Source organism: Vidua chalybeata, chromosome 18, assembly GCF_026979565.1.
Source record: "Vidua chalybeata isolate OUT-0048 chromosome 18, bVidCha1 merged haplotype, whole genome shotgun sequence".
Taxonomy (NCBI): Eukaryota; Metazoa; Chordata; class Aves; order Passeriformes; family Viduidae; genus Vidua; species Vidua chalybeata.
The window spans coordinates 3896981-3921532 of NC_071547.1; the positions used below are offsets into that span (position 1 = coordinate 3896981).

General features: G+C 44.6%; 1 protein-coding gene across 2 annotated transcripts; it reads right to left on the bottom strand.

The window, feature by feature from the left end:
* Nucleotides 1-364: 364 nt before the first annotated feature.
* NAA25 (N-alpha-acetyltransferase 25, NatB auxiliary subunit) lies at nucleotides 365-24494 on the bottom strand. Of its 2 annotated transcripts, none has more exons than XM_053959015.1 (24): nucleotides 24418-24494; nucleotides 21673-21758; nucleotides 20531-20669; nucleotides 18768-18886; nucleotides 17046-17120; nucleotides 16095-16202; nucleotides 15621-15699; nucleotides 15053-15164; nucleotides 14160-14249; nucleotides 13667-13836; nucleotides 12789-12901; nucleotides 10432-10639; nucleotides 9851-9937; nucleotides 8811-8991; nucleotides 8181-8280; nucleotides 4469-4620; nucleotides 3843-3968; nucleotides 3366-3609; nucleotides 3064-3187; nucleotides 2627-2689; nucleotides 2098-2195; nucleotides 1769-1879; nucleotides 1225-1371; nucleotides 365-1092 (listed from the first exon to the last, which is right to left on the bottom strand). In XM_053959015.1, the coding sequence occupies exons 1-24, from the start codon at nucleotides 24473-24475 to the stop codon at nucleotides 970-972; spliced, it is 2913 nt and encodes a 970-aa protein (XP_053814990.1). In that variant the 5' UTR covers nucleotides 24476-24494; the 3' UTR covers nucleotides 365-969. The 2 variants fall into 2 exon arrangements, with proteins under 2 accessions (XP_053814990.1, XP_053814989.1); XM_053959014.1 differs by having other exon boundaries at nucleotides 2627-2692.
* Between the last annotated feature and the right edge of the window lie 58 nt (nucleotides 24495-24552).

Sequence of the window (24552 nt, forward strand, 5' to 3'; positions counted from 1 at the left end):
CTGCAAAAAGCAAGCAGACAGGTACAAAAAGGATCTCAGCCTCAGACCACAGCGGAAGCAAAAGTTACCTCTGCCAACTTAAAACCAAAGCCAATAGGATTCAATTTCTATTAAAATATTGAAGTCTTAAAGTTTCAGTAATCTAAATACACTTTTTAAAAGTCATGACGTTGCTGTTTGACATTAAACTGACATGATACCAGCGCAGTGTCACACTCCACTGCAGCCATTATTTACAAGGTCTCTCGTTTTGTCTTTTTTTTTTTTTTTTGCTGAAACACCCATCCCCATTCCTATCTCTCTCTCTCTCTCTCTGAAGTTTGCTCCTCATCACATCTGCAGTTTTCCCAAGTTGTGCACAGACACCTCCTCCCTCCTGCTCTCTCCTGGAGGATCCTGCCCCAGCTCTCGATGATTCCCAGCCCACCACGGAGGCCTCACCTCTCCCTGATGGACCAACACATGGGATTCTGTCAGCAGGACCAGGTGGTTTGCAGACAAAACAGGCAGCTCCAAGCCAGGCTCAGTTCATCAGAGGTGGCTGAACGTGGACATCTACAATTCCTGCATTTCTAAGGCAAGGACCATACAAAAATTATGAACACTGCATGGTGATGAAAATATCCTTGGAGACAGATGCTTTACACTGGATTGCTATTGCTGCTTCTAAAGACCATCTCCAGTTGGTTCTAGAGATCAAAAGGGAAGAAAGTGACTTTTCTCCTGTTGCAATATGCTTATGAACATGTATAAAAAGTGGTCAAACCCCAGGAAGGGTCCCTGCTTCTTTTATGTACAATAATTTAAATCAGCTCAATACATCTGTAATACCTAAAAAATTTGTTTCATGATTTTAAGTCCTTCATGCATTATGAGGAAGTTCTGGATTTAAGTGATGGTAGAGTGGATGTTGCTTCTGTCTGGGACTCTGGTGTCACTCCCCTGTGGAGTCTGTCAGGGATGCATTGCTCAAATCTTTAGTTTTTTAATGGTATCAAGTCTCTTTTTCAGCAGCTCTCCAATTTCCTGAACTGAGTGATGGTAACTGCTCTGGACCTTCCCTTGCACAGTCTTTGTAAACTTTTTTTCTTCCTGCAAAGTGCAAAAGAGAAATCACTCACTCCACAGCAACTGTTTAAATCCCCCTTTTAAATGTTCTCCAATGTCTCAAACACCAAAAGGAAATTCCTGAGGACGACAATGTTTGCACAGGGAATCTCTTACCTGTAAAAGCAGAGTGTCCTTGAGGGACAGCTCTTCAAGTTTTAGTGCAGTCAGAATGATTTCAAGCCCTTTGATATGATCTATTACATTGGAAGTTAATGTCTGGAGTTCAGTTACATAATCCAGGAAATGGGTAAATACAGGTGGCTACAAAAACAAACACAGGTCTTGAGTTTATAAACACATATTAATGTCCATTTTATATAACTCACTTTGTAATATATAATTCTCTTCTTCCCACCAGTGCTAAGCTATAATTTAGCTACCCAAATAAACACTCCCAGCTGACAAGTTTACTGTGGTACATTCCAGGCAGGAAGGTCAATGACACTCTAAATAGTATTTCTCATTAAAAAACTGTCACATGATGTCACAGATATGACATGTCACTGATTTTAAACAACAAAAATTAGCCCCAAGTAACTATTACCCAATCAACTTCCACAAGTTTATGACAACCAGTTCATGTTATCTATCCTGATTTTTCTTTCAGAATAAATAAACCTTGATTAGGGGTGGGGGAAGAAAGAAACATTGTTTGTACCATTGCTACACTGCTTTCTTTTTTTTTCTTCTTCTTTTTTTGCAGGTTGGATTTAAAAGGTCGGAGGACACTGTCACAGTAACTCGATACCCACAGGGCAATGGAGATCGTCTGGAAGAAAGGTAAAAATATGTTCCAAGTTGCATTTACAGGAGGCTTCTCAACTCATTTAAGTGTTCCTGGTAAAACTCAGCATGATTAAAACATGCAGCAAAATCCCTCACGAGTTCTCTTGATTGTCTGAGATCAAACTTCCACTGTGTTTCAGACCCAACATTCCTACCCCGCAGCACTCCCAAATTTCTAGTTTCCAAAGGAAAAAAAAATACCTCAACAAAGAAGACTAAGTTTTCTAACAGGTTTGGATGAGTTTTCAAGGTGCCATCTCTGACTTCAATCAAATCACCTTTACATTTATTGAATAAGTCTGAAAAGAAAAAAGAAAAGCCTGATTTGAGGATGAAGGAGATAATCTTAAATGTGCATTTTCTGTACCCCAGGTATCTGAGTGTAGCGTGCAGAACTGTCAGGGCACTGACCACTGAGATAATGAGTCCTCTCCATCTCCTCTGAGTTCTGGCTCATTGCAAACATTTCCACACCCCTGATGAGCCCCCCTGACCCAAGCACCAGGAGAAGAAGCTGCCCAGGCTGGGAGATAAATGCACTGAAGGGCACAGCACGTTCTGAGCATGCAGCAGCTTCAGCACACAAGCCAAGGGCAATCCCAGCCTTGTTCTCAAGCTTTCACAGGGTCTGCAGATGCATCACCACAGCCCATCCCTGCAGACACTCCACAGCCATCCTCAGACAGCCAGGAAGCTCTGCCTCAGTGTCTGTTCTTGAGTTACCATTTACCTGTCAGTCGTTCTACTAAAGACTTGAAACTATTCCCTATTCTTTCCTGGATTTCTGCTGAATCTTCTGGAAAAAAAAAAAAAAAAGAAATAAAAAAAAAGATAAGCTACAAACTTCTGTTATTTTCTGCTTCCAGAAACTCAAGAGGCATTTAAATGCTATTTAGTGTCAGTACTCAAAAGTAAATGCAACTGCTTTCAAAGAGGAGCCAGTATTACAGCACCATATACTGTAGAAAAATGAGGACTTACATAAAACACTAAATGAAGGCACTGGCTCTCAGATAATTTAGTTTCAGACAGAAAATTAACACACAAGTAACAGTTTTGAGTCCACATCCTCCAACGCCAAGCAGTTTTCAGACTAAACAGAGACATGTGGCTCCCTCCCACCACACACCATGGCAATGTGGTCAAACCCCTGCCCCAAACACTTACCTAAGCCATTGGTATCTAGTTCATAAATATCACTAACAAGATAAAACAAGCTAGTCTGGCACTGACAGCTGCCATTGCTGAAGAAGCCAGCCATTCGGGTAGGAGGAGGGCCAAGGACAGGATACTAGGCAAGAAGCAAAGAAAAAGATAAAGGTGTTGCAGCTTTTCCTCATCCCACCCAGTGCCTGGCACATCTCCCAGTCAGTCACACACCACAAACCCAGGGGCAGTTAAATGCACTCTGCAGCCTGCACGATGCACTCACAGTCAACATTTGGGGAGAGCTTTTGCCTTACTGGTACCTGGATTTTTTGTTCTAGAAACTTCTTCCCTGAATCCACTGCTGCTTCCAGCTGCTGCAGCAGGGCTCGGATCGTGTCAATCTTGGATGAGACACCGTTCTCTGCAGTCTTTTCAGAGTTCTTTGGTTGGATGGTGTGACCGAGAGTTGAGAGTCCGCTCACCAGCCTCAACGTTAAAGACCGGATTCGCAACCACAGCGTTTCCTCCTCCAGGGAGAGCTTCCGATGTTCCTCAGAAATGTCCCTGCAGAAAGGCACCAAAGCTCTTCAGGCAAATGCTCCAGGCACAAAAGCCTACCCAAAGCTCCCAGTTCTGTATGATGAGGAAGGAGGGGTCAGAAATTCAGAAAAATTACTATCTAAAAGGGCAGCACTGCCAGATGTGGTGGATGGTGCTTAAATCAGCCAGCCCAAGGAACACTGAAATATGGGAAGGAATTTCTTTGCTATGTGTGAGTTCAGGATATTTCTACTCACCTGTCTTTTGGATCCCAGCTAAACAAGACTGTCAGGTCTCTGTTGTCACGCAGATCTTTCCATGGAATGTCATCCTCCTCTGGGCTCAGACTCATGGACTTTATGCTTTCTTCTAAACTGGTTGATCTGTAGGTAAGAACGAGCAGCACTAAATCAAACATCTGATCATTGCAAAGGGAAAGCAGCTCACTAACAGAGCACTGCTCCACTCTTCCCTCTGTCAGGAATGTGACACACACGGCACTGACAAGGATGTGAAGGGACAGCAAATCAGAATCACAGAATCCCCAAAGTTGGAAAAGTGCTTCAAGATCAAGAAGTCCAACCACCAGTGCAGCACTGACATCATGGTCACCACTAAACCATGGCCTCAGTGCCCTCCCACATGTTTTCTGAACACTTCCAGGCATGGTGACTCCACTGCTTCCCTGGGCAGACCATTCCAACACTTGACAACCCTTTCCACGAGGGATTTTTTTTAAACCTCCTCGGTGCAACCCAAGACCATTAAAAGCGGAATGAAGCTTTAGGAGCAGAGCTGCATTTCTGAGGTTTCTGCAGGTGCAATTCCCCAAAGGCCCCTCTTGGCCCACTCCCAGTTTACCCATGCCAGGAGCTGTACTCACATATTTGCTTCAAGTAAGAGGTCCAACAACATCCGCTCGGTGCGAACCTGCGCGAAGTGAAGGGAGGAGTTCAGCCTGTTCCTGAACGCGATGAACTCCGGGATCTTCTCAAACGCCCCGTACTTGTAGGCCTGGATGATGTATTCTGAGGTCTGCAACACAACACACGCCAGCTCTCGTTAGTGACTTCCCAAATTAGGAACAGCCAACAAGGTCACTGCCAAGGAATTGCATTTCTGTGGTTTTTATCAGCCCAGAGGTGCAGGACCTGGCAGATCCTCAGTCGCTGGGAGGAGTTTGAGCTTCTGCTTTTCCAAGTCACCCAAGCAGTTTTGCTGCTTTAAATTGGGAATGCCCAGATGCTCCATGGGCAGTGAGGTTTACCAACCAAACCAACGCTAAACATCACGTTGTTGTCACCACAAACAAAAATACTTCACAATGAAGAGATGTTTTTGGAAGGCTTTTTTTCCTTCCTTTTCCTTTTAGACGCGTGATTCAAATCATTAAATCATAATTTCTTTGTGAGAAATAATTCAAGGCAAAAGAAATATAGCTCAGATTTTCTGGAATTGACTTAGATGTGCATCACATATCACCACAACACAGATTTAAAAAAAAAATACATGTTTTTTGTTTCTCTTTTTTATTAGAGTTTTAAATACAGTATCACACAGTGGGTAGAACAAAAACACCAAAGGAAACTCTCAGGGTCCATGGGATATTTTCCTTTCTCTTTGATGAAATGTAGCAATACAAGGCAGGCAGCCAGTATTTCACTTCAGTCCAAGCAATCTCCAAAAAAAGAGATTTTTATGATGAAGGAGCCCCAGACAAGCAGTGTTTTAATGAAAATGTTTAACTGTAGACACAGAGTGAACTATTTCTACTCCTAGCCACGGGTGATAGCTGAATTTTTACACCAGAATTACTCCACAACTGAGAAATTCTGGCAAATCAACTATTTTATTCTGAACAAGCTTATGAAGTTCACTGAAGATGAAAAGCACCAAAAAAGGCTTCTGCTTAACTGAATTCTACAAGGCCCTAACAGGCTCAACCAGTCTGGAAGTCTGAGATACCAGAAGGCAACACTTACAGATCCAAAACTCCTTTTTTCCCCCTCCAAACCAAGAAATGTCCTCTAGGGAGTTGTCTTTATTTTTTTTTTCTCCTCTAAGTAATTTGGTTATTTGCACTGAATGAAAAAGTATGCCAGATATTCAACAACATACCCTCTGATCAACAGCATTGCAGGAGGTGACTGTCAGGGACTGGGCTATGGGCTCTAATTCAACTGCATCCACGTGGTTTTTAAATCCCCCCAGGACATGTTGGAGTGGTTTGCCTGCAGTATCTGGAGAGATTAAAGATGGATGGACACAAGAAAATTAGAGAGATTACTGGTGGTTCTGCATAGCTGAAGGAGGACCATCTCGAGGAGATAAAGTTGCCTTTTAGTTTTGGCCAAATATAGCAATGCTGCCTTCTCTCTCCTCCCTGTCCTTGGCATCCTCTCCCAGAGCAGGAATAGTGGCAGGATTGCACAGCATCCTACATGGCTGTTACTCATGGGATCACTCTGACACAGGATTCACGTCAGCCTGGGAAGTTCAGCAAGTCAGGAGAATGGATTTATCCAAAGCAAGAAGTCTGATTCAGGAGCTCTATTTTTATGCCAGACTTCATTTACATCCCACACTTCCTGCTCCAGGCAGAGTCCCCCACACAGCTCTGTGCTGTGACATTCCAGCTATCTCAGCATCAAACTAAGGAAGAGCAGGCAGTACCAGAAATCTCTAAAACTGGAACTTTTAAAGGATAGACCCCTTTTAACACTGCAGATGTAGGGCTTGAGTGGGAGTTGCTCCAAGCACCCTGAGCATAAAGGGGCAGCCCCAGCAGAACCACAGCAGCACAGAAACTGGGAGCAGATCTTGACCTTGTGACATGTTTTATGGCAAGGAATCCTTCTTCATCCCCACTCTTGTCACACCATCATCCTCAGGGAACGGCAGCCTGAACTGAGCCTTCACCTCCTGCAATTTCTGGTTGCAAGAACAGCTTTTGAGGTATTTCCCATCAGAAGGATCTTAAGGAGACAACCACTGAAGTGTCCAGAGCAGGAGAGATTTGGAGACCTGAGAGCAACATCAGCTCGTGGTCCTTGGCTGCAACACCATCTCCAAGGTATCATGTGAGTGGTTCCAGTCTCCATCCTTATCTTGTCACATGAGGAATTCCATCCTCCTGCTGCACCACTGCTGGCCTCTTGAAATCCCAACATTTGAAGGTGTAGCAACAAGGCAACACCTTTTTGGGATTTCTGGAACACGAGCTGTGTTTTCCTGCCAACAGCACCTGGAATGCAGCCATTAGCATCCATGTACAGACACTGAGCCACCGGAGACATCCAACTCTTCTCTGCCACAAACACCTCCATCATTCATGCCACAGAGAAAAACCTGCTCCCAAGGGAACCACACCTCAGTTACTTCAGATTGTTCTCCACGGAAGGATGATTTCTGGATGCTTTACAACACAGTGTTCCCAAGCAGAGGAATCACATCCAGAAGTTTTTTCAGTTCGCTTTTCCACCTGGCGCCCAGCAGTTGTGGGTTTCATTCAGACAGTTGGTTCCAGGGATGTTTTTCATTAACATCCACCAAATGACTTTTAAGCAAGACTGAAAAGTTACACCTCAGTAAAAAAAAAGGTGTCTGGATCTAGGGTTTCACTCCCAGGAATCCAAAGCTTCTTATCAAGTAGGAAAAAAATGAGCAGCTGAGGGAAGCAGAGCAGAGTGAGCTCCCATCCCATTGAACAATCCACATGCATCCCTCAGGAAAACCTCTGTGTCAGACACAGCTCACAGAACTGGGCACGAGCACTCCAGGCACAGGGAAATGGCCATGGGAATCCTGTACACAGGAACCACCTGGGCTGCCAACAGAGCAGGCTGCTGCTTCTGAGTGATTTCTGTGTGAGAATCTTTACTGCTCAGTACAGACAACTCCTGTGTTTTTATCTATTGCTGGGATAGTGGGAAAGCAAATCGTGTGACTGCAGGGCCTCTGGAGCCAACTTAGGCAGTGGATGACTGGCAGATTTAAAACTGGATTGCACCTTTGTTTCTTAGGAAGTAAAAATAATCTTCACCTACCTCTCAACAGTGCCCAGGGTGTAAAATACAAATACACAGGCTATACTCCCACTCCTCAGAATGGGATGGTCCCTTTTAAGTGAAGTGAAAAACACTGAAAACACACAGCTCCAGTGACTGTAACATAAAGGATTCATCATGTGCCATCCCCATCCCGACCCATCATCACTGGCTGCTGTAACTTTCCAAAATGCCAAATTTGTGATACCAGCACTTATTTCCACACAACATTCCACTTCAATTATTGCATAAAATCACAAGCATTAATTTAAAAGCAATCATACCTTTTTATGAGGAGCATTAAAACTGGCTTTTAACAGAAAGGAAGCTGAAGCAAAATCTCATGTAACAGCAACTCACAAATCCTTGTAGTAGGAAATGCAAGTTGAGACAACCTTTACTACAAAGCTGCACCTACCACTGCTCTTTGTTACGTTTTAAACCACTACATTTGAACAAGCCTTGCACAGGGCATCTCTAAAGCCCTAAAGCTTCTCAAAGACACTTTGCTGTGTTACAAGGTCATGGAGGGGGTTTCTTTCAACTTACATCTTTCTGGTTGGAGTGGAAAAACCTGAGTGCAAAGTTGCAGGATTGGGAAGCAGCAGCGTAGTGGCCCAGGGAGCCGGCGTAGCGTGTCAGGAGATAACTGCAACAAACAGCACGAGGCAAACGTCAGCCACTGCCCTGGCAAGCAGCTGCACACGAGACATCTGGACATTTAACAGCATTAACAGCATTCATGGGCAAGTTCAGGCTTTTAGTGGAATGAATTGTCAATTTTTTAAAAGCAGTATGTGAGGGCTTAGAGTTCTTTCTTCACCTTAAGGGAGCAAGAGCTCCTCTGAGAGACCCCCAATCACACCAGGGTGTGTTGGCTTTCACTGGTGTTCCCAAGCTGGAACACCAAGCTCTGACTGGCAGCCAGCCAGACATTTCACCAATTTCCTTCAGATTAATTAATACTCTAAAAAATCCAACACAGATCAAAATCACACAGGAAAGACATCCTACAGAAAGGGAGAACATGCAGTGGACATGCCTCCCAAAAACCCCAGAGCACTTTTGCACAACAGCACATGAAGATGTGACAACGTGCTGAATTCTGGGTGGCAGAGGGTGCTGCAGCTGTCAGGATGGGGCCAGCAGCACGGATTATTCTCAGTATGTACCACCCACCCGATGGTGTCGTGCTGGATGTGCTTGGCGTCCAGGCTGGAGTAGAGCTCCGAGACGGGCTCGAAGGCGCCGAGCCTGCAGTAGATCCGGATGAGCAGCAGCTTAAACTGAGCATTGGAGGGACTGTGAGACAGCCCCTCCTCCAAGAGAGTCAGGCACTGCCACACAGCTGCCTCTTCACCTGGTGACAGACACAGCACAGGCAGGTGTGAGCAGGGACAGGCAACGGCACAATTCCCTCTGCCCGCGTTACACAAGGCGCAGAGCGCTGCCAGGGATTTCAGTGTGCCCAAATAACACCTGCTCCAGCACTGCAGCTGCTCCCTGAGGGAATGCTGGGGGAAAAATCCCTCCCAGGGAATATCTAGCTCACATCTGCACAGAGCACACTGCTGCCAAAGTGACCCTTCCTGATGAATCCTGTTTAGGAATTCCAGCTTGCACACTGCAAAAGAGCCAGGAGTTCAAGAGCCCACATCCACCTTCCTGCCAGAAACCTGACCATGGATTTAGTCAGGTTAAAGACTAAATCTTCCTTGGAAAGACAAGGGTGTAACAGATAACTACATGGAAGGGCAGGAATATACATGTGGACATCCAGCACTGGACACTGTGGGATTAAGAGACAAACACAAGAGCAGGGGTGGAGTACAGGCAAATTTAATTCAGGGAACAGGTCCCAGCAAGTCTAGAAAAAAGGGATCCAAAAGACAAAGTATGTCAGGAAGAGAAAGAACGCTCTCAAAACACTTCTGGTATCAGAAAGGAGTTGTCAGCAGAACTCAGGCAAAGGGAGAAAAAAAAAGAATTAATCAGAAAAATTAAATCTGTTTATAGAGGTGAGATTCAGGGCAAACACCAGCTGATCAGAGAGACTCCTGAAATACCTAATATTGAAAAAAAAAAAAAAAAAAAACCAACCCAAACCAAAAAACCCCAGAAAGCTCCAGGCCTAACAAGCCACTGGCCACAGGGACACAGTCTCCCTTTTCGAGCCTCCCACAGAGATATTAGAGCAAGGCACAATTTTGGGAACATACCTTCCAGCCACAGATCAAGAAGCAGGTGAACTGCAAGCAGGCAGTAATAATCTGAAAACTGCAATTCAGTTTTCAAACAAGCTTTCCCTAAAAAGAGAAAAAAAAAAAAACAGTTTGAACCCTTCAATTACTAACAGTGCTGTCAGCTGATCTCACAGTCAAGTCAGGCTTATTGAGTGGCACCACGATCAGAGAGAGCACCACATTTTCATTTATAGAATCAGAATTGTCTTAAAATCCAAACAACTTCACACATCACTGAGTGGCCTCTGGGGCTCTTCAAACATTGACATCTGCTGGAAGAAGAACTGACTCCCACAGCTGCAAGATTTACAAATTAATAACTCCTGACCACAAATGTGTCCTATGCACTTCAGTGAGAAAACCTGGCTTTGCTTAAAAGCACAGGCAATCCTGCAAAGCACAAACAGACCATCTGAACTACCCTGGAAAGCCTTATTTATCTTTAAGATACATGGCTGAAAAGAAAAAACGTAAAAGGAAGCACAATTCAGGGAAGGTGAAGGGTACAATCAGAAAGGAGAAAGCCAAGTTTTATCAGCGTTACAGATTTTCCTCACCAAACTCCAACCCGTGGCGGTATCTCAGCATCAGCTCCCGCACCACTGCCAGCTTCTGCTTCTTCTCCATGGCGTGGTAGATCCCCAGCAGCCTGGAGAGCTGCACCACACACAGGTGCTGCTGCAGGGCCTTGATGTCACCTGGCAGAGCCACCTCGTTCTCGGCCGCCGCCGCCAGCGGGATCACGTCCAGCAGCTGCCGGATGAACTGCAAGAGAAACGCCGGGGGCAAAGGCTGCAGGGCTGCACCAAATGGTGGGGAAGCAGCATTTCCTCCCTCCAATCAAACCAAAAAAAGGCAAGGTGGTAACATGCATGTTGATGTCACACTGAATCCGTGGTTCAAGAGCAGCCTTGGAGATTTTTTATGAGTTGCTCAGTATCTTTTTTGAGTTGCTTGAGGTTTTATTAAGTTTCGTGAAAGAGACAGAGGGAAGAAAAATCAGAGGCAGGTTTCCAATTCATTGATACACCAGGGAGTTCAAGCACCTGTTAACACTTGGGGTAATAAGAGATGCAATTAAAATAATTAGTTACTGACAGGCTTCTCAGCACACTTCCAGGCAATAATGGTTTTGCACTGTTACATTTTCCCTCAGCTCTGAAGTAATGTGCAGTACTCAGTGAGGTCATCAACTCTAATTAATGACTTCTTTTTGGAATTAAGCTGTAAGAAATGCAGCTTCTCATTGTTTAGCTTTAATGGGAGACAAAAGACTCCTCACAACACACAGGGCTGGGCAGCAACTTCTTGCTCTAAAACCCAACATTGTCTGCAAACTGAAACCTGAGTTCAAGCCAATGAATTCAGTTTTACTGCATTTGGTATTGACACAGAAGAACTGCATCAAATGCAAGCCTGAGGCAAAAAGTTCAGGAGCAGCACCAAGTACAACACACACCAATTCCAGTTTTCCCAAAGAATTTGATGAATGCTGTGTTGACAGATCTTTTCAGTTTGAAACTCTGCCAAGCTGAGCAAGGTCAACCACATCATTGGCTCTACAGTCCAATTTACACCTTTAGGAAGTCAAGGTTGGTGTCGTGACCATTATTTCTGGACTATCTCACACGTCAGTGGCTCAGCAAGATCACAACCTCAGCTACTGAAGTGGAACTCTCATGTCAAAACTCATCACCACTAAAAAACTCAGCACCACGAAACCTCCTCAGCTCCTCGTGTCCTTGAGTAAGCTAAACTGCTGTAGATGTTCCTTCAGGGACAACCAGAAAACCACCCAATACATCAGTTTGACACAATATATATTCCAGAATATATTCAGTAAATCAGCAGCAGTTTTAAGGCCAGACAGAGAATTTTAAAGTCAGACTCATGGTTTTACAAGCACTGTGACAAAACTGAAGTCTGAACTATTATTAAATATAATTCTTCCACTCTTTGTTTTGAATTTGTTCCCTGGAAAGTTAGGATGAAACTTGTTCAGTACTTCAGGGTTCACTTACAATGGCATCACAATTTCCAGGACTAGGAGTTCAATATCCTGCTGGCCACATCTCTTGCCAGTGGGCTAAAAACACACCTTTAAACATAAAACATCAGCAACAGCCATCCCTGCCAGAGCCACCTCTCCCATCAGCAGTGGGGCTGTGGGAACAGCTTGCATTAGGAGCCAAAAAATACTTTAATAAACCAAGAGAACCTTGCTTCCTACACTTTGTTTACCAACATTTTATCCCCAGGCTCTGGCTGATCCTGGATTCTCTGCCCTCCCCAGCGCTGATCACTGGACACAATGGCTCAGACAAACACTGGGGTGAGTGACAGAATTCCCAGCTGCTGAAGTCACTCCAGGCTGCTCATGACTCTGCACAAATGGGCTTTTCAGAGAAACTCTTTTCCAGAGAGTTGTTTCAGAAAGAGATTCTGGAAAAAACTGCCATGGGTGCCTCCATGACCCCTGGATTGGGGTAAATGTGTCCCTTCTTTGGCACTGCCAGAGCCAAGCAAAGCATCTGTGACATCCCTGTGTGGGATGAGGGGGCAGCTTCTTCCCATCAAACAGAAACTTTGAGCTCATAACACCCTGACACCTTGCAAAATGGGAATAAAAATGCCAAAGGAATACCAGAGCTGAGACTCTGCAGGATCAAACTTAGCTTTAAACCTCCAGTAAAAATCCTGAGAATGAAACTTCTCAAGTGTTCAGATGTTCATGATATATTCCACAGCACAAAGAGCTCTCTTTGTGAGAGAGCTGCTCTCTTTACTTTCAAGCAGAAAGTAAAAATTTGATGTTTCCAGTCTTTTAATATGATCCATGGGTATTTTAAGATAAAGGAACCAGAGTGCAAACAACCACTGCAGTTCCTGCCACCACTTCTTGATATTTCCTTACCTTTGTGTACTGGCTGGGTGGAAGGAGATCCACAAACACTTTGAGATCAGTAAAACAGCAGGGCTTGTCCCCAAATTTTTTGAAGTACTGGAACATTAGTTCTTCTGGATCACCTAGGAAAAAGGCCAGGTTATCTTTTTAACATCCTCCAGGTAGAAGTGAAATCTGTAAAATCACTATGAGAAATCTTTGTTCATTCTTTGGTTTTTTTTCCCCCTTCAAGATTACAGAGCAATTTAGAAAGCAGAGAGCTGCACTACTGCAGATTTTAACAAAGCTTCAATGTCTCTGGTAACCAAGGACACATTAAAAAAAGCCCAAGATCTTCATTCAAGCTCCTTTAGCAGATAAGAGCTCAGCAACCCAGGGAAGCACATGCAGCCTCCGTTTATCTCACCACAGCTTCTTTTGGGATGGAAAAACAAAAGGAATTGGGAAATAGCACAGATGTTGCTCTAATCACATTCCCATTCATTGATTCCCTAAATGCCACTTTGTGAAGCAGGTTTTTAAAAAGCAAAACCTGGCCCTGTTGCTATAAAAACTTAAATCAAAACCCACCCAGAGATTCCAGCACTAACAGCAAGACTTTCCACTAGGAATACAGTGTCAGTGACTGGATGCTCCTAAATCCCTGAGGTCCTTTTGCAAACCTCCCTGCTGGCTTTTCCAAGCCCTGGAGTAATCTGGAAATACCTGCCTTTCTTCAACGTTCATCTTCCAATGCTTTTAAAATTCTTTACATACACAACAACAGGTTATCTTTTCCTAATGAGAACTGTGTTTAACTCAGTGATTTAGTGATTTAATGTTTGTGCTCTGTCTCCCTGTGTCCAGAGATGAACTCCTCCCCCAGGAGGAGGAGGTAAGAGCTTTACCCAGTTTGTACTCATCATTGCAGCCCCTGTGTCGCAGGCGCCTGATCAGCTCCAGTTTGGCCAAGTACGGTCCCCGGAGCGGCCGGGAGCTCTTGGACTCCTCTGTTATCCTCTCCTCGATGAAATTCACAGCCTGCTCGACGGAGCAGTGCACCTCCCCCTCCAGAGAGCTGCAACCACACAGACAAAAAGTTCTTGGAGAGGTCCCACTGATAACACATGCTCAGCACACTCCCAGACAGGGAAATGATGGATTCTGCAACTCAGTCACCGCAGAAAGCATGAGCTGGAAGAGTTCTATAATGTACAAACTACTTCCATGAACTATTGCCAGCCTCCAGATAAAAGCAGGGAAAACACACCAAACAAAGCAGGGAAAACACACCATTTGGGCTCTGACATCAAGAACTCACTCTAATATTGAATATATGAACCCAAACAATTTCCTGTAGCACAAAGGGAAAACAAATCCACAGCAAAATTCTCAACTTACTGCTCTTCCTCTGCTGGAGGCATCCAGGATTCATCAATGAGTTGAAACACTGAATCGAAGTAAGTTATATAAAACTGCCAATCATCTGAGCTGAAACAAAAATCAGGCACAGGACAAAATTTAGGGAATTGCCAAAACGATTAACAGCTAAAACTACCTTTCTTGCCAAAGCTGAATTAAGGAGTAACACATAATCATATTACAGAAAAAACCCAATTGTAATCATAAAATTGTTTCCCCTTGAAAAGGTCTCAAATCTTAGGAACACCATAATACTGAATTTCTGGCAACATATTAAGCAAAACCATTTCAATTCAAAACTGAGGCAAGCTATGAGCGCTCCTCATATGAGTCAGAATTCAGCATTATCCCCACAGAACACGAAGGCAGCAGTTTCTCTTCTGCATTTAACTTAGATATGAGAGTACAGCTAAATTCTAAAGCAAACACCACATCTCTCCTGACAGTTCTGAGACAGATTTGATCACACTGGAATGTTCTGTCTCCTGATGCATCTGCTCCAAGCACTACATGCAATTTCCCACGATGAAGTCTGGCCAAATGGGAGAAATTTAGATGTAGAAAATTTAACATAAATCATAATTGCAAAGTCAGAGCCAGCCAATCAGCACAGAACTTAGAAATAAGGAGGTAAACAACTTTTTATTGCATTAATGTGTTGCCAAATTCTGCCTGAAAAAAGCAGCAACTCCAATCCTGACCCTGACTCTCCCTGTGACCTTCACCATGCCTGGCTTCGGGAGTCCAATCTTTGGAAAAGCTTCCCAATATTCTACTATTTCAGCCACAAAATCCACCTAACAAGGCCATTCCCAAACAAGTAGGGGGTTTTGTTCCATCTTTTTTGCAGGACTGCAGGAATCCTCTCTCACTTTTTGAGCAGCAGCCTCCTGGCCAGCGCGTTGCACTCGGGCCACCTGTGCAGCTTCTTGTACATGGCCATGCACTTGTTCTCCCGGCTCTGCAGCTCACTCGTCAGCTTCTCTGCAGCAAAAAACATGGAGAGCTCAGCTCATTCCTGCTTAAACCTTCTTACTCCAGCCCAGCACCAAACCACCAGGTCTAACACAAGCAGCTCTCAGAGAGATTTCCCACGGAAACCTCCACATCCCAATTCCAAGTGCATTATAATCTTCAGTTAAACTCCTCTAAAATGCACATATTGAAGACACTTCAGGTTTGAAGATGGCAGCTACAACAAAGAACATGATCCCAATTTACCACTGCAAAGCTCAGCCCTGAGTAGTGTTTAAATACCATAAACAAAGTAGGTAAAACCAGGTATTGTGTTGCACAAATACCTCCAGAGTTTACACTGAGGTTAAAACTGGTGCTAAGTCAAGCTTCCTAAATATTTTTTTGGAAGCAGCAGATGAGTCTGAAGTGAAGGGGAACAGCTGTATTCTCCACACAACTCTGATTTATTAAAGAATAAATTACCTCCAAGTTTTCCCCTCACAACATCTAAGGCTTCCTTGTACTTCTCCAAACGTTCCAGGATCATGTAGTACAGTTCCACCTTAAAAGAAAAATTAAACTGCAATGAAATTTGCCAGGAAGATCATACCCAGGTGTGACAACAGAGAAAACAGGGGATACCAGGCCTGCAAAGCTATCTTTAGTATCCCAAAGGGTGCAATACTCAAATTTAGGTCTTTTTTTCCATTCTTAGTCCTCAGGTTTTTCTTGGGGCCTCCCAGAGAGCAAAGCACTTCATCATTCAAATCAAACACCAAAAACTGCCTCAGCCACAGGATTCTGAGCCCCTCCTAACCCCCTGCTTTTGTTTTTCCTCCTGTCCCCTACATTCACATTTAATTCCAAAACATTTTTGATTATTTTAAGTTTTCCAAGGTAATCAATTTCCCTTAACAGTGCATCCCTTGTCTCAACAAAGCTCAAACCAAGCCTTACTTCAGCCTCAGCTTCAATCTTGTCCTCTTTCACCATTTTTTCCACCATTCTTTCAGCAAGTGGCAAAAACATCGTTTTGGAGAGGTTTTCATCCTGTGCTGAGATAGACTGAGGAAGAGAGGGATTATTTTAACAGCTCAGCAACTTTCTGTGATGTCCCTCCCACTGCTCTTTTCACTTTAAAAGAGGGAAAAAAATCCAACCCAGGTGTTCCAATCCCCTCCAGCCACCTGTTTGGAGCTGCCATCTGTGACCTGAGAGTGCAACTACCCTGGGAAATGGCAGCAATAAAATTGCTGCTGCACAGAAAAGCTCATTTTTGATCAAATCAACCAGAGCCCTGCATCTCTGAGCACACAAACCTCGTGGTAAAAACATGGAGCCAGAACATTTTTGTGTTTTACACGACACAGGATTTTAGAGGATGTGATTAAAACCCTCCAAGCTTATTTTTGTTTGGTTTTATGTCTGATTTTTAGTGCCCAAATGTGCTGCCTCAACCAGCAGCAGCACAGCTGATCTGTGTCTATTCCTGCAGACTTGCTGCTAATTCCAGAGCTCTCATTTATTCCCTCCAAGAGCTTTTATAACCTCATTAGAGAGGAACAATTCTGACTGAGAAACTGCAGATAGTTTATTCATTATCTCTGCCAAAAGGACAGGTGGATATTAGTGCAGATGAGAGAATAATTCAAGTTGTACAAAGGTGGTAAGGCAACAGTTAAATTGGATTATAAAAACACCTCAGCATTTATTTTGGACAACAACAATAATGCTACTTAAGGAGGGCTCAGTCTTTCTCCCAGCATCACACAGAAACAGCTCAAACACACATTTTACCCAAAATCATAATGTTTTCCCTCAGAACATTTCTGCACCAGCACTGGCACTGCAGTAAAAAAAAAAAAAAAAAAAAAAAAAACAACCAGTCAAACCCAACATTGCACACACCTGCATGATCAGGCTCATCACGGACCAAAAATAATATGGATTTTTGGGAACAATCTTATAAAGTGCCATTCCAGCCTGAAAAACAGAAGACACAAGTTTCATCATTCCTGAAATAGATTTATTTCCCAGATCTTGTGATGGGCAGCAATGATGGGAGGGGATTTGCACATGGGAGGATTTTCCCCACTCGTGAGCTCTTCCCTCCTAACACACATCCCTGAGGAAAACAGAGGCTGGAAATGTTTCCAAGGACTTTGTGTAGGTCTGACAAGAACAGCAGCAAGCACTGACTGCCTACACAGATGACAGCTCTAACTGGAACTGGGAACTCCAGGAGGCAGCAGATTTGCTCTTTGGGAATGAGGGGATATCTCCAGTGCTGAAGGACACAGCAAACTCACGCCTGCCTCCAGGAACCAAGTGCCCTTCAACACTCACTTCACACCCATTGACACCCCCAAATTTGGGGTCACCTCCATGTGCAAAGCAGGGGGAGCAAAGGTTGAGCAGAGAATTTGGTTGAATCAAAGCTGAGCCAAAGAATTCACGATTTTCCCTAATACATTAACAGCTATTCCCACGTTTCCCTCACAGTGCCTGTATCTAACAAAGGACAAGACTTCTACCCCTACAAAATCTGTAATTAATTTCAAGAAACTACACACAATAGTCTACCTCCACAGCTGGACTTTGTCCCAATTCCCTGACTGCAGTTGGCAGTTTCCAGGATTTTCAGCTGGAATATCCCAGAGCACAGGACACTGGGGTTTATTTTCATTCCCTAATCAGTCACCATCCACACACTTCACATCCCTAAATCCAAAAGCACAGGCCAACATCTCACTCTGACAATATGATATTGATAATGATGACTTGATTCAATTGATATTGAAAGCAATAATTTAATGAGATCCACATTTTTATGTCACTTCAGACATACAAAAGGTCACATAAATGTTAATTATTGTTATCTGTGGCAGTTTCTCCACTCATGATTGCTATGTATCACATCTAAAGTTTGGGTTGTATCATGAGGTTTCTCCTTTCAGGTACACCATAACTCCTTTTTTTGCTATTTAAACTAAACCTGTGCAAAAATTCAAGTCACAGCAGAAACGAGAGGGAGTTCAGCACTTATTTCTTGGCTCTCTGTGCTTTTTTACACAGAAGAGTGAGCACACAGGCCTTGAAAATCATCTTCCATTTACAGGCATTCTCCAGGCACCTCATTTGGAAGGGATGAAAACAAAATCAACCAGTGTGACACTGTGCTGCCAACTGAGAGGGGATATTTCAAGTGCTTTTTAGTTTTTCTTCACTGAATGACATCAATACAAGTTGTATTTCAGATGCTCAGAAAGAGCACGGGGAGGATTTATCTTCCTAAAGTTAACAGAGCACTGAGGCCAGAATCAAAAGTGAAAACATGGATCAGAAGCTCTTCTTAGATGTGCCTATTCCAGAATTCCTTTATTTTGTACTGTAACTACAAAACCACAGATCAGTAAAAGACACAGCCTTAAGGTAACAAAACTTTTGTCTTCAGACAACCCACCTTCAAAAGCTAAGGTTCAAACCTCTCTGTAAAAACCAACCAAGAGTTTAACTTCTGCATTAACCCAGCTCAGATTTTTTGGAAGATTACTCATAACTCATAAATGAGAGTAAAAGACAGAGAAAAATACACTTTAAACCAGCCAGAACACAAATTGTTGGTCATACCTGTTGCATTTTCTTGTATTCTCCAACCCTGGCATAGGCCATGAAGAGGTGGGAGTGATACTCTTCACTGTTGGGGACCTTCTTCACAGCTGCCTCATAAAGTTTAGTCACCAGCTCAGCTAAACCAAAACCAGATGCTAGAGTTAAGACCAACTTGGGAATATTTTAAGGCACAGCTCCCTGAAGAGCACCAGGGATGCTCTGAACAGCAATTAATTGCACTCATCACTCCCAAAAATGCTGCTCTGTCCCCCAGGCACTGCAAACATCAGGCAAAGGAGGAAAGTGCTTAAAAAAACTCTAAATAAACCACAAAATAAATTTAAATCAAAATAAAGTTCAACAGTAGCAACTGAACTGCTCAGGAGAATTTTAAGTCTACTTTTGAAGTAGGTTTTTCTCTATTTTTGAGCATTAAACTGAATGAAGGTTTCTCCTGCTGGTAGAATGACTGCTCCATGTGAATCATGTATCAAAACAAACACTTTCAGAGCCTAATAGCAAATTAATTATTCTCATCACAGGTTTACTCATATTAATCATATCCTGCTATTTCCCAACTGCCTATATCAGAACTCTAAACAATTATTTCACACTATACTTCTTAATAATAGGTCTATCATGACAAAAAACTTCTGATAGTACAACATGCAAAACTTTCTTACATTTTCATCCTTACATATTTTTTTTCTTACACAAACAATTGTGGCTCAGAATGGAAACAGAAAAGCAAATGTAACTTGTCTTTCACACAGTTTATACATCCCTGACACAGATGTAGAAAACATCTAATTACATTAATTTTCTTGCAAGACCAAAAGTGGAAGTGCCTCACACCCACCAGTTCCAGAGTTACAGACCTAAAAGTTACAAAGCTCAGCTTAATGGAAGCTGCTAACAATCACAGAGTGGCTCTTGTCATTCACAGGGGTTTATGCTGAAGTCAAAAATACACAAAAAATGTTGGTATTACTCAACAAATGATACTTTAACTCCACAAACACACACACACAAAGAAATCAACTGGGAGAACATAAACAATTGCTCTTTTGCAGAGTGATGCAAACCCCCTTTTCTGAAGCTGTTTCACCCCTTGATCATTCCTCCAGCAGTCCAACAATAAATTTTGGTGCTACCACCCACCAAACTCCACAATGAACATTGGTACCACCACACCACACTCCCCAAGAAGCTGCCAGAAACAACAACTGTTCAAGCTGCAGAAAAGCAGGACAGGAGGTCTGGCATCTTTCAGAAAAGCACAGGAAACTTTCCTCCATCACTCCAACGCTGACGATTCAGTATTTTGAAAACACAAATCACTACAAGGAACCTGACAAAGCTGATGTGGCCAAACTGGGAGGTCAGGATTTCCCTCCTGTTTTTCACCACTTTCCTGAGGCCTGAACCCCTCAACTACATCACACCCTGTGGGATTTGTCATCTCTGTCACTCTACTGACAACAAATTCCAGTAGTTTCGTTAATAAAAGTGAACTCCCAGGCTCTGGATCATTATCAACACACTTCACTTAGGACCTGCTACACAACTGTGCTCATAACAAGCCTGAATGAGGATTTTTTTGCTTTATGAGAATCACTCCAGCCTTACAGGCATTACAACAGGCATCACTTCAATTCTGAGTCTCGTAACAGTCTCTCACATACACAAATCCTGGATTTTGCACGTTTCCCACCAAACCGTGGGGCACAAATCTTCTGGAAGAACACAAATAGAGATTTCTGGGAGAGGAACAAACTCACGTCTGTGCATTTCCCGGTAGAGAATGGTCAGTGCTTGCAAGGAATTATCATCTGTGGGTTCAAGTGCTGCTACTTCTTGTGCCAGGGCATAGGCTTCATCCTGCTTGCCAGTCCTCTGCAAGCCAATGGCCTTCAGCACCTGTGGACACAACACAGGCAGCTCTCAGAGATACAGTTTGCATTTGGAAACCCTCTCCCTCCTGCTGGGAACAGCCCAACCACCTCATTCCCTCTGCAGAACTCCAGGATTTATTAAGCTTTTAATCCATATGGCTGGAGAGGAAAACCCCCAAATGTAACAGCATCAAAGAGGGGATCTGACTTCTTAAGAAATGTTGAGGTTGCCCCGAGGTATCACCACATGATTTTCTCTACCTGGAGGCTGCAAACTGACCTGTCCTGGCAATTTTCCTTAGTTTTCTTTCACTAACTGGCCAGAGAGAAGTGACATAAATGAGATTCAGGTCAATGACACTCTCTGCAGCTTGGGAAGCTTTCAAAATGTAGAAGTGGAGTGAACTGCAGAGGGAAACCCCCAGGGAAATGAGAAAAGCAGAAAGAGAGTCACACCTTCAGGAAAGAGAGGAACAGAACCCCTTTCCCTCAACAGGGCCACAGCAAGGAAGGTGGTGAACAAGCAGAACAGCAAATGCCTCCAAAACCATGGAATCCTGGAGTGCTTTGGGTTGGAAGGAACCTTAAAGTCAACCAGCCATGGGCAGGGACATCTTCCATGGACCAAGTTGTCCCAAACTGGCCTTGAACAATTCCAGGGATGGGGCATCCACAGCTTCTCTGGGACACACATTCACCTTGTCATGTTTTCCTCAGACATTTCCTCCCAAGGACATGTTTTGATCCAAACTCCTGCAGATGGCTATCCCAACCCCAGAACTCCAAGAGGCATTTTTAAAGCCCAGCCCATGTGCCAAGGTCACCTGGAGTGGTGCTGACAATCAGCCCAGGTGGAGCCAACACTCCAGTCCCTATCAGGTCATTTTCAGGCAAACAAGATACAGGTGAGCTGGAACAGAGACATTCCAGAGGGCTCAGAAATCGCTGTGGAAGCTCCCAGAGAAAGGGACAGTGGAACACCCTGAGACTCAGGCAGAATGAGCTCAGTGCCCCCCAGTCCCACTCACCTTGGCACAGTGAAGGTCCTTGTGCTTTTTGAGCAGTTTATCTGCTTGCTGGATTGCCATTTTATTATTGCCATTATCGAGATAATCTGCAGAGGAAGAGCACACACAAAATCACACCAGGACACCAAGGCCATCCTGGAAAGCCACCTCCAATTTTACCATGGAGCATCTGCTGTCACACCAGCAGCACAAACCACATTTTCCCTGTGCAGCTCCTCCTAAGCCAAACATTCAGGAAACTGTCATTTCAGGGATGAAGGATTCATCTCGTTGTACTGGTTTTAGTCACTCAAACAAACAAGCTTTTGTAATTACTCCACACAGATCATTACAGCAACAAAAGAGACCCATAATAGAGAGGATTCTGCAGCAACAGCTCTTTGCTGGCACTGCAGCTCCAGTGCTTTAGTAGGAAAAGTAGAAATTAATTCGGTGTGTCTTTGGGAGACTTTCAATTACTTTTAACAGGCAGAAAGTTAGAAACTAAACACACACACACCAGCAAAGTGGGAAACACTTGTCCACAGCATCCATACCTCACAGGCAGAGCAAACCTGTCCCCCCGGAGAGTAACTACCCTTCCACCAGACTGGCGTTGAAGGCACAACTGTGAAGCATTAATATTTCCTAGGGGGATATCCCACTATGTCCAGACCATTTTCTCCTTTTTTTAGCTCAGAATTAAAATTTTCAGATTGATCTTGATGTTATTACACAATCACAAACAAGCAGTTTTAGACCAGGACATGACCCCTACGTCCTCAAAAACCCAGCTTTGCTGCCCCTCACGTGCCAAGGGAAGGAAGGGGCTGCTCACACTGCTCTGGCCTCTCTCCTGCCAGTTAACTGAAATTACATCACACACCTTTACCTCATCAAACCTGTCGTTCCCATTATGAGCCAGAACTCTTTTACTGAGGGCAATCCTCAGTAAAAATTGTGCATCTATTCTGATTTACGGATTTCCATTAAACAGCTCCCACATTTGCTCCCATGGCCAGGTGGGTGCTGTATATTTAAAGCAGAGTTAATTGGGCTCTTGAGCCCATCCACAGCAAACCTCTCACAAGTCAGCCTCTCCACACTCACCAAAATAAACGCTGTGGCATGAAATCCAGTTTCAAGCCACAGATTTCAACTTAGGAAAACCTCTGTGTCATCTCTAACATTAAAACTTTGGGGATTTCTCAGTGAAGAGGTGTCAAAGGCGTGGAACAGCACATCAGAGGCTTCTTGCTTTAAGGCTCTGTCACCCAGTTTAGTGACACACAAATTATCCCCCACGCTGAGCTGCCTGACTGGGATTAACAGCTGTGCCAAGAACATCTCGGCTTTGGGTGTTCCAAAGTGAATCAAATAACCCTCAAACCTCCCTAAAACACAGCAGAATGAAGAGATTGTATTTTCCTAACGAGTCGGGTTGTTGGAAATCAAAGCAGCTTCCAAAGGAAATGAAGCTAAATGAAAATAAACTTCAGCCTGTGCTAGTTCATGGGTGGGGATGTTCAAAGGCTGAAAATGCAACACCTGAACCTTCAGGTGAAGGGAGAAAAGTCAAGATCAAAGATAACCAGAGCTGTCGAGGAATCCCGGGGAACCACGGCACAAACCCAGGCACACCTTGAAATCCAGAGGCAGACCTTGGACCTCACAGTGCACCTCCCCAGCTGCTGAGGTGGGGAAGTCGTGTGCGTTTCTCACACACTTTATTTCGGGTTCTGCAGCACCACAGCCTGAGAGCAGACCTTGCACTGCAGAGAATCCCTTCCAGAACGAGCAGAAAGGAATTCTAAAGCTCTCTCCAAAATGAACACAGCGAGATGCTCAACATCATCTGCTTTGGTATCAGCTGAATTTACCCAGATTTTTCTATTAGTAGCGTTTCTTACACAGGTCATGACAAAAATAACTGTACATCAATGAAACTGCCAATCACAAGAGGGATGGAAAACTAAGGAAAAAACACCTTAAAATCGTTACATAATGACAAACGAACATGAACACCTCTAATCGAACAAAACCATCTTGCTCCCTTTCCCTGGAACCCATCACGGACCCAGCCCGTACTGCACCATCCCTCTGCCCCAGCAAAGGACATCCCAAAGCACGTCCAGCCCAAACCAGGGCAGCTCTCCGCGTCTCTAGGGAGAGGTTTTCATCCCTGCTGAAAAAGTTAAGAACGCTTTCCTCAATCTCTATCAAATCTTCAGTTTTAGGGACAAAACGATACCGTAGCCCGGGGAAGTGTTTTCCTTTTATTTCTCCATATTTGCATAGAGCCAAGCTTTGCCTACAACCTCTGAAGCAACCCCAACAGCGCAGAACACCCTCGGAAATATTCGGGGACGCAACAACGCCGGACAACTCCCAACGACGCCGTCCCCTTCGACTTCTCTCCTGCCTCCCAATTAATTCCCCCAACAGCGTCACCGCTCCGTGCCACAACATCCAACACAACTCCGGGGCATCCGCGGCTGCTCCTTCGGGGATTAATCCATTCCCGGCTCCGCCGCGGCAGCGCACAAAGCGCCGGCCGGGGTCACCTCGGCCGCGAGCGGCGCCGGCTGCGCTCCCCCCGCCCGGGCCGAGGGGGCACCCCCGGGGCGCCGCGGGACCCCGGCCCGGCCGGGCGGGCGCCGCAGCCCCGCAGCCCCCGCGGGGCCGGGAGCGCGGGAGGGCCGCAGGGGGGGCTCGGCGGGGCGGCGGCGGCGGCGGGGCCGGGGCGGGGGCGCGGGGGGTCCGTACCGTAGATGGGCCGCAGGCGGCGGTCGTTGGGGTCCTGCACATGGCCCCGCGCCGCCATGATGAGAGCGCAGAACGCAGCGCGCAGCCGCGGCCGGGGGCGGGCAACGGCGAACGGGCCGGCGGGGCGGGGCTGCC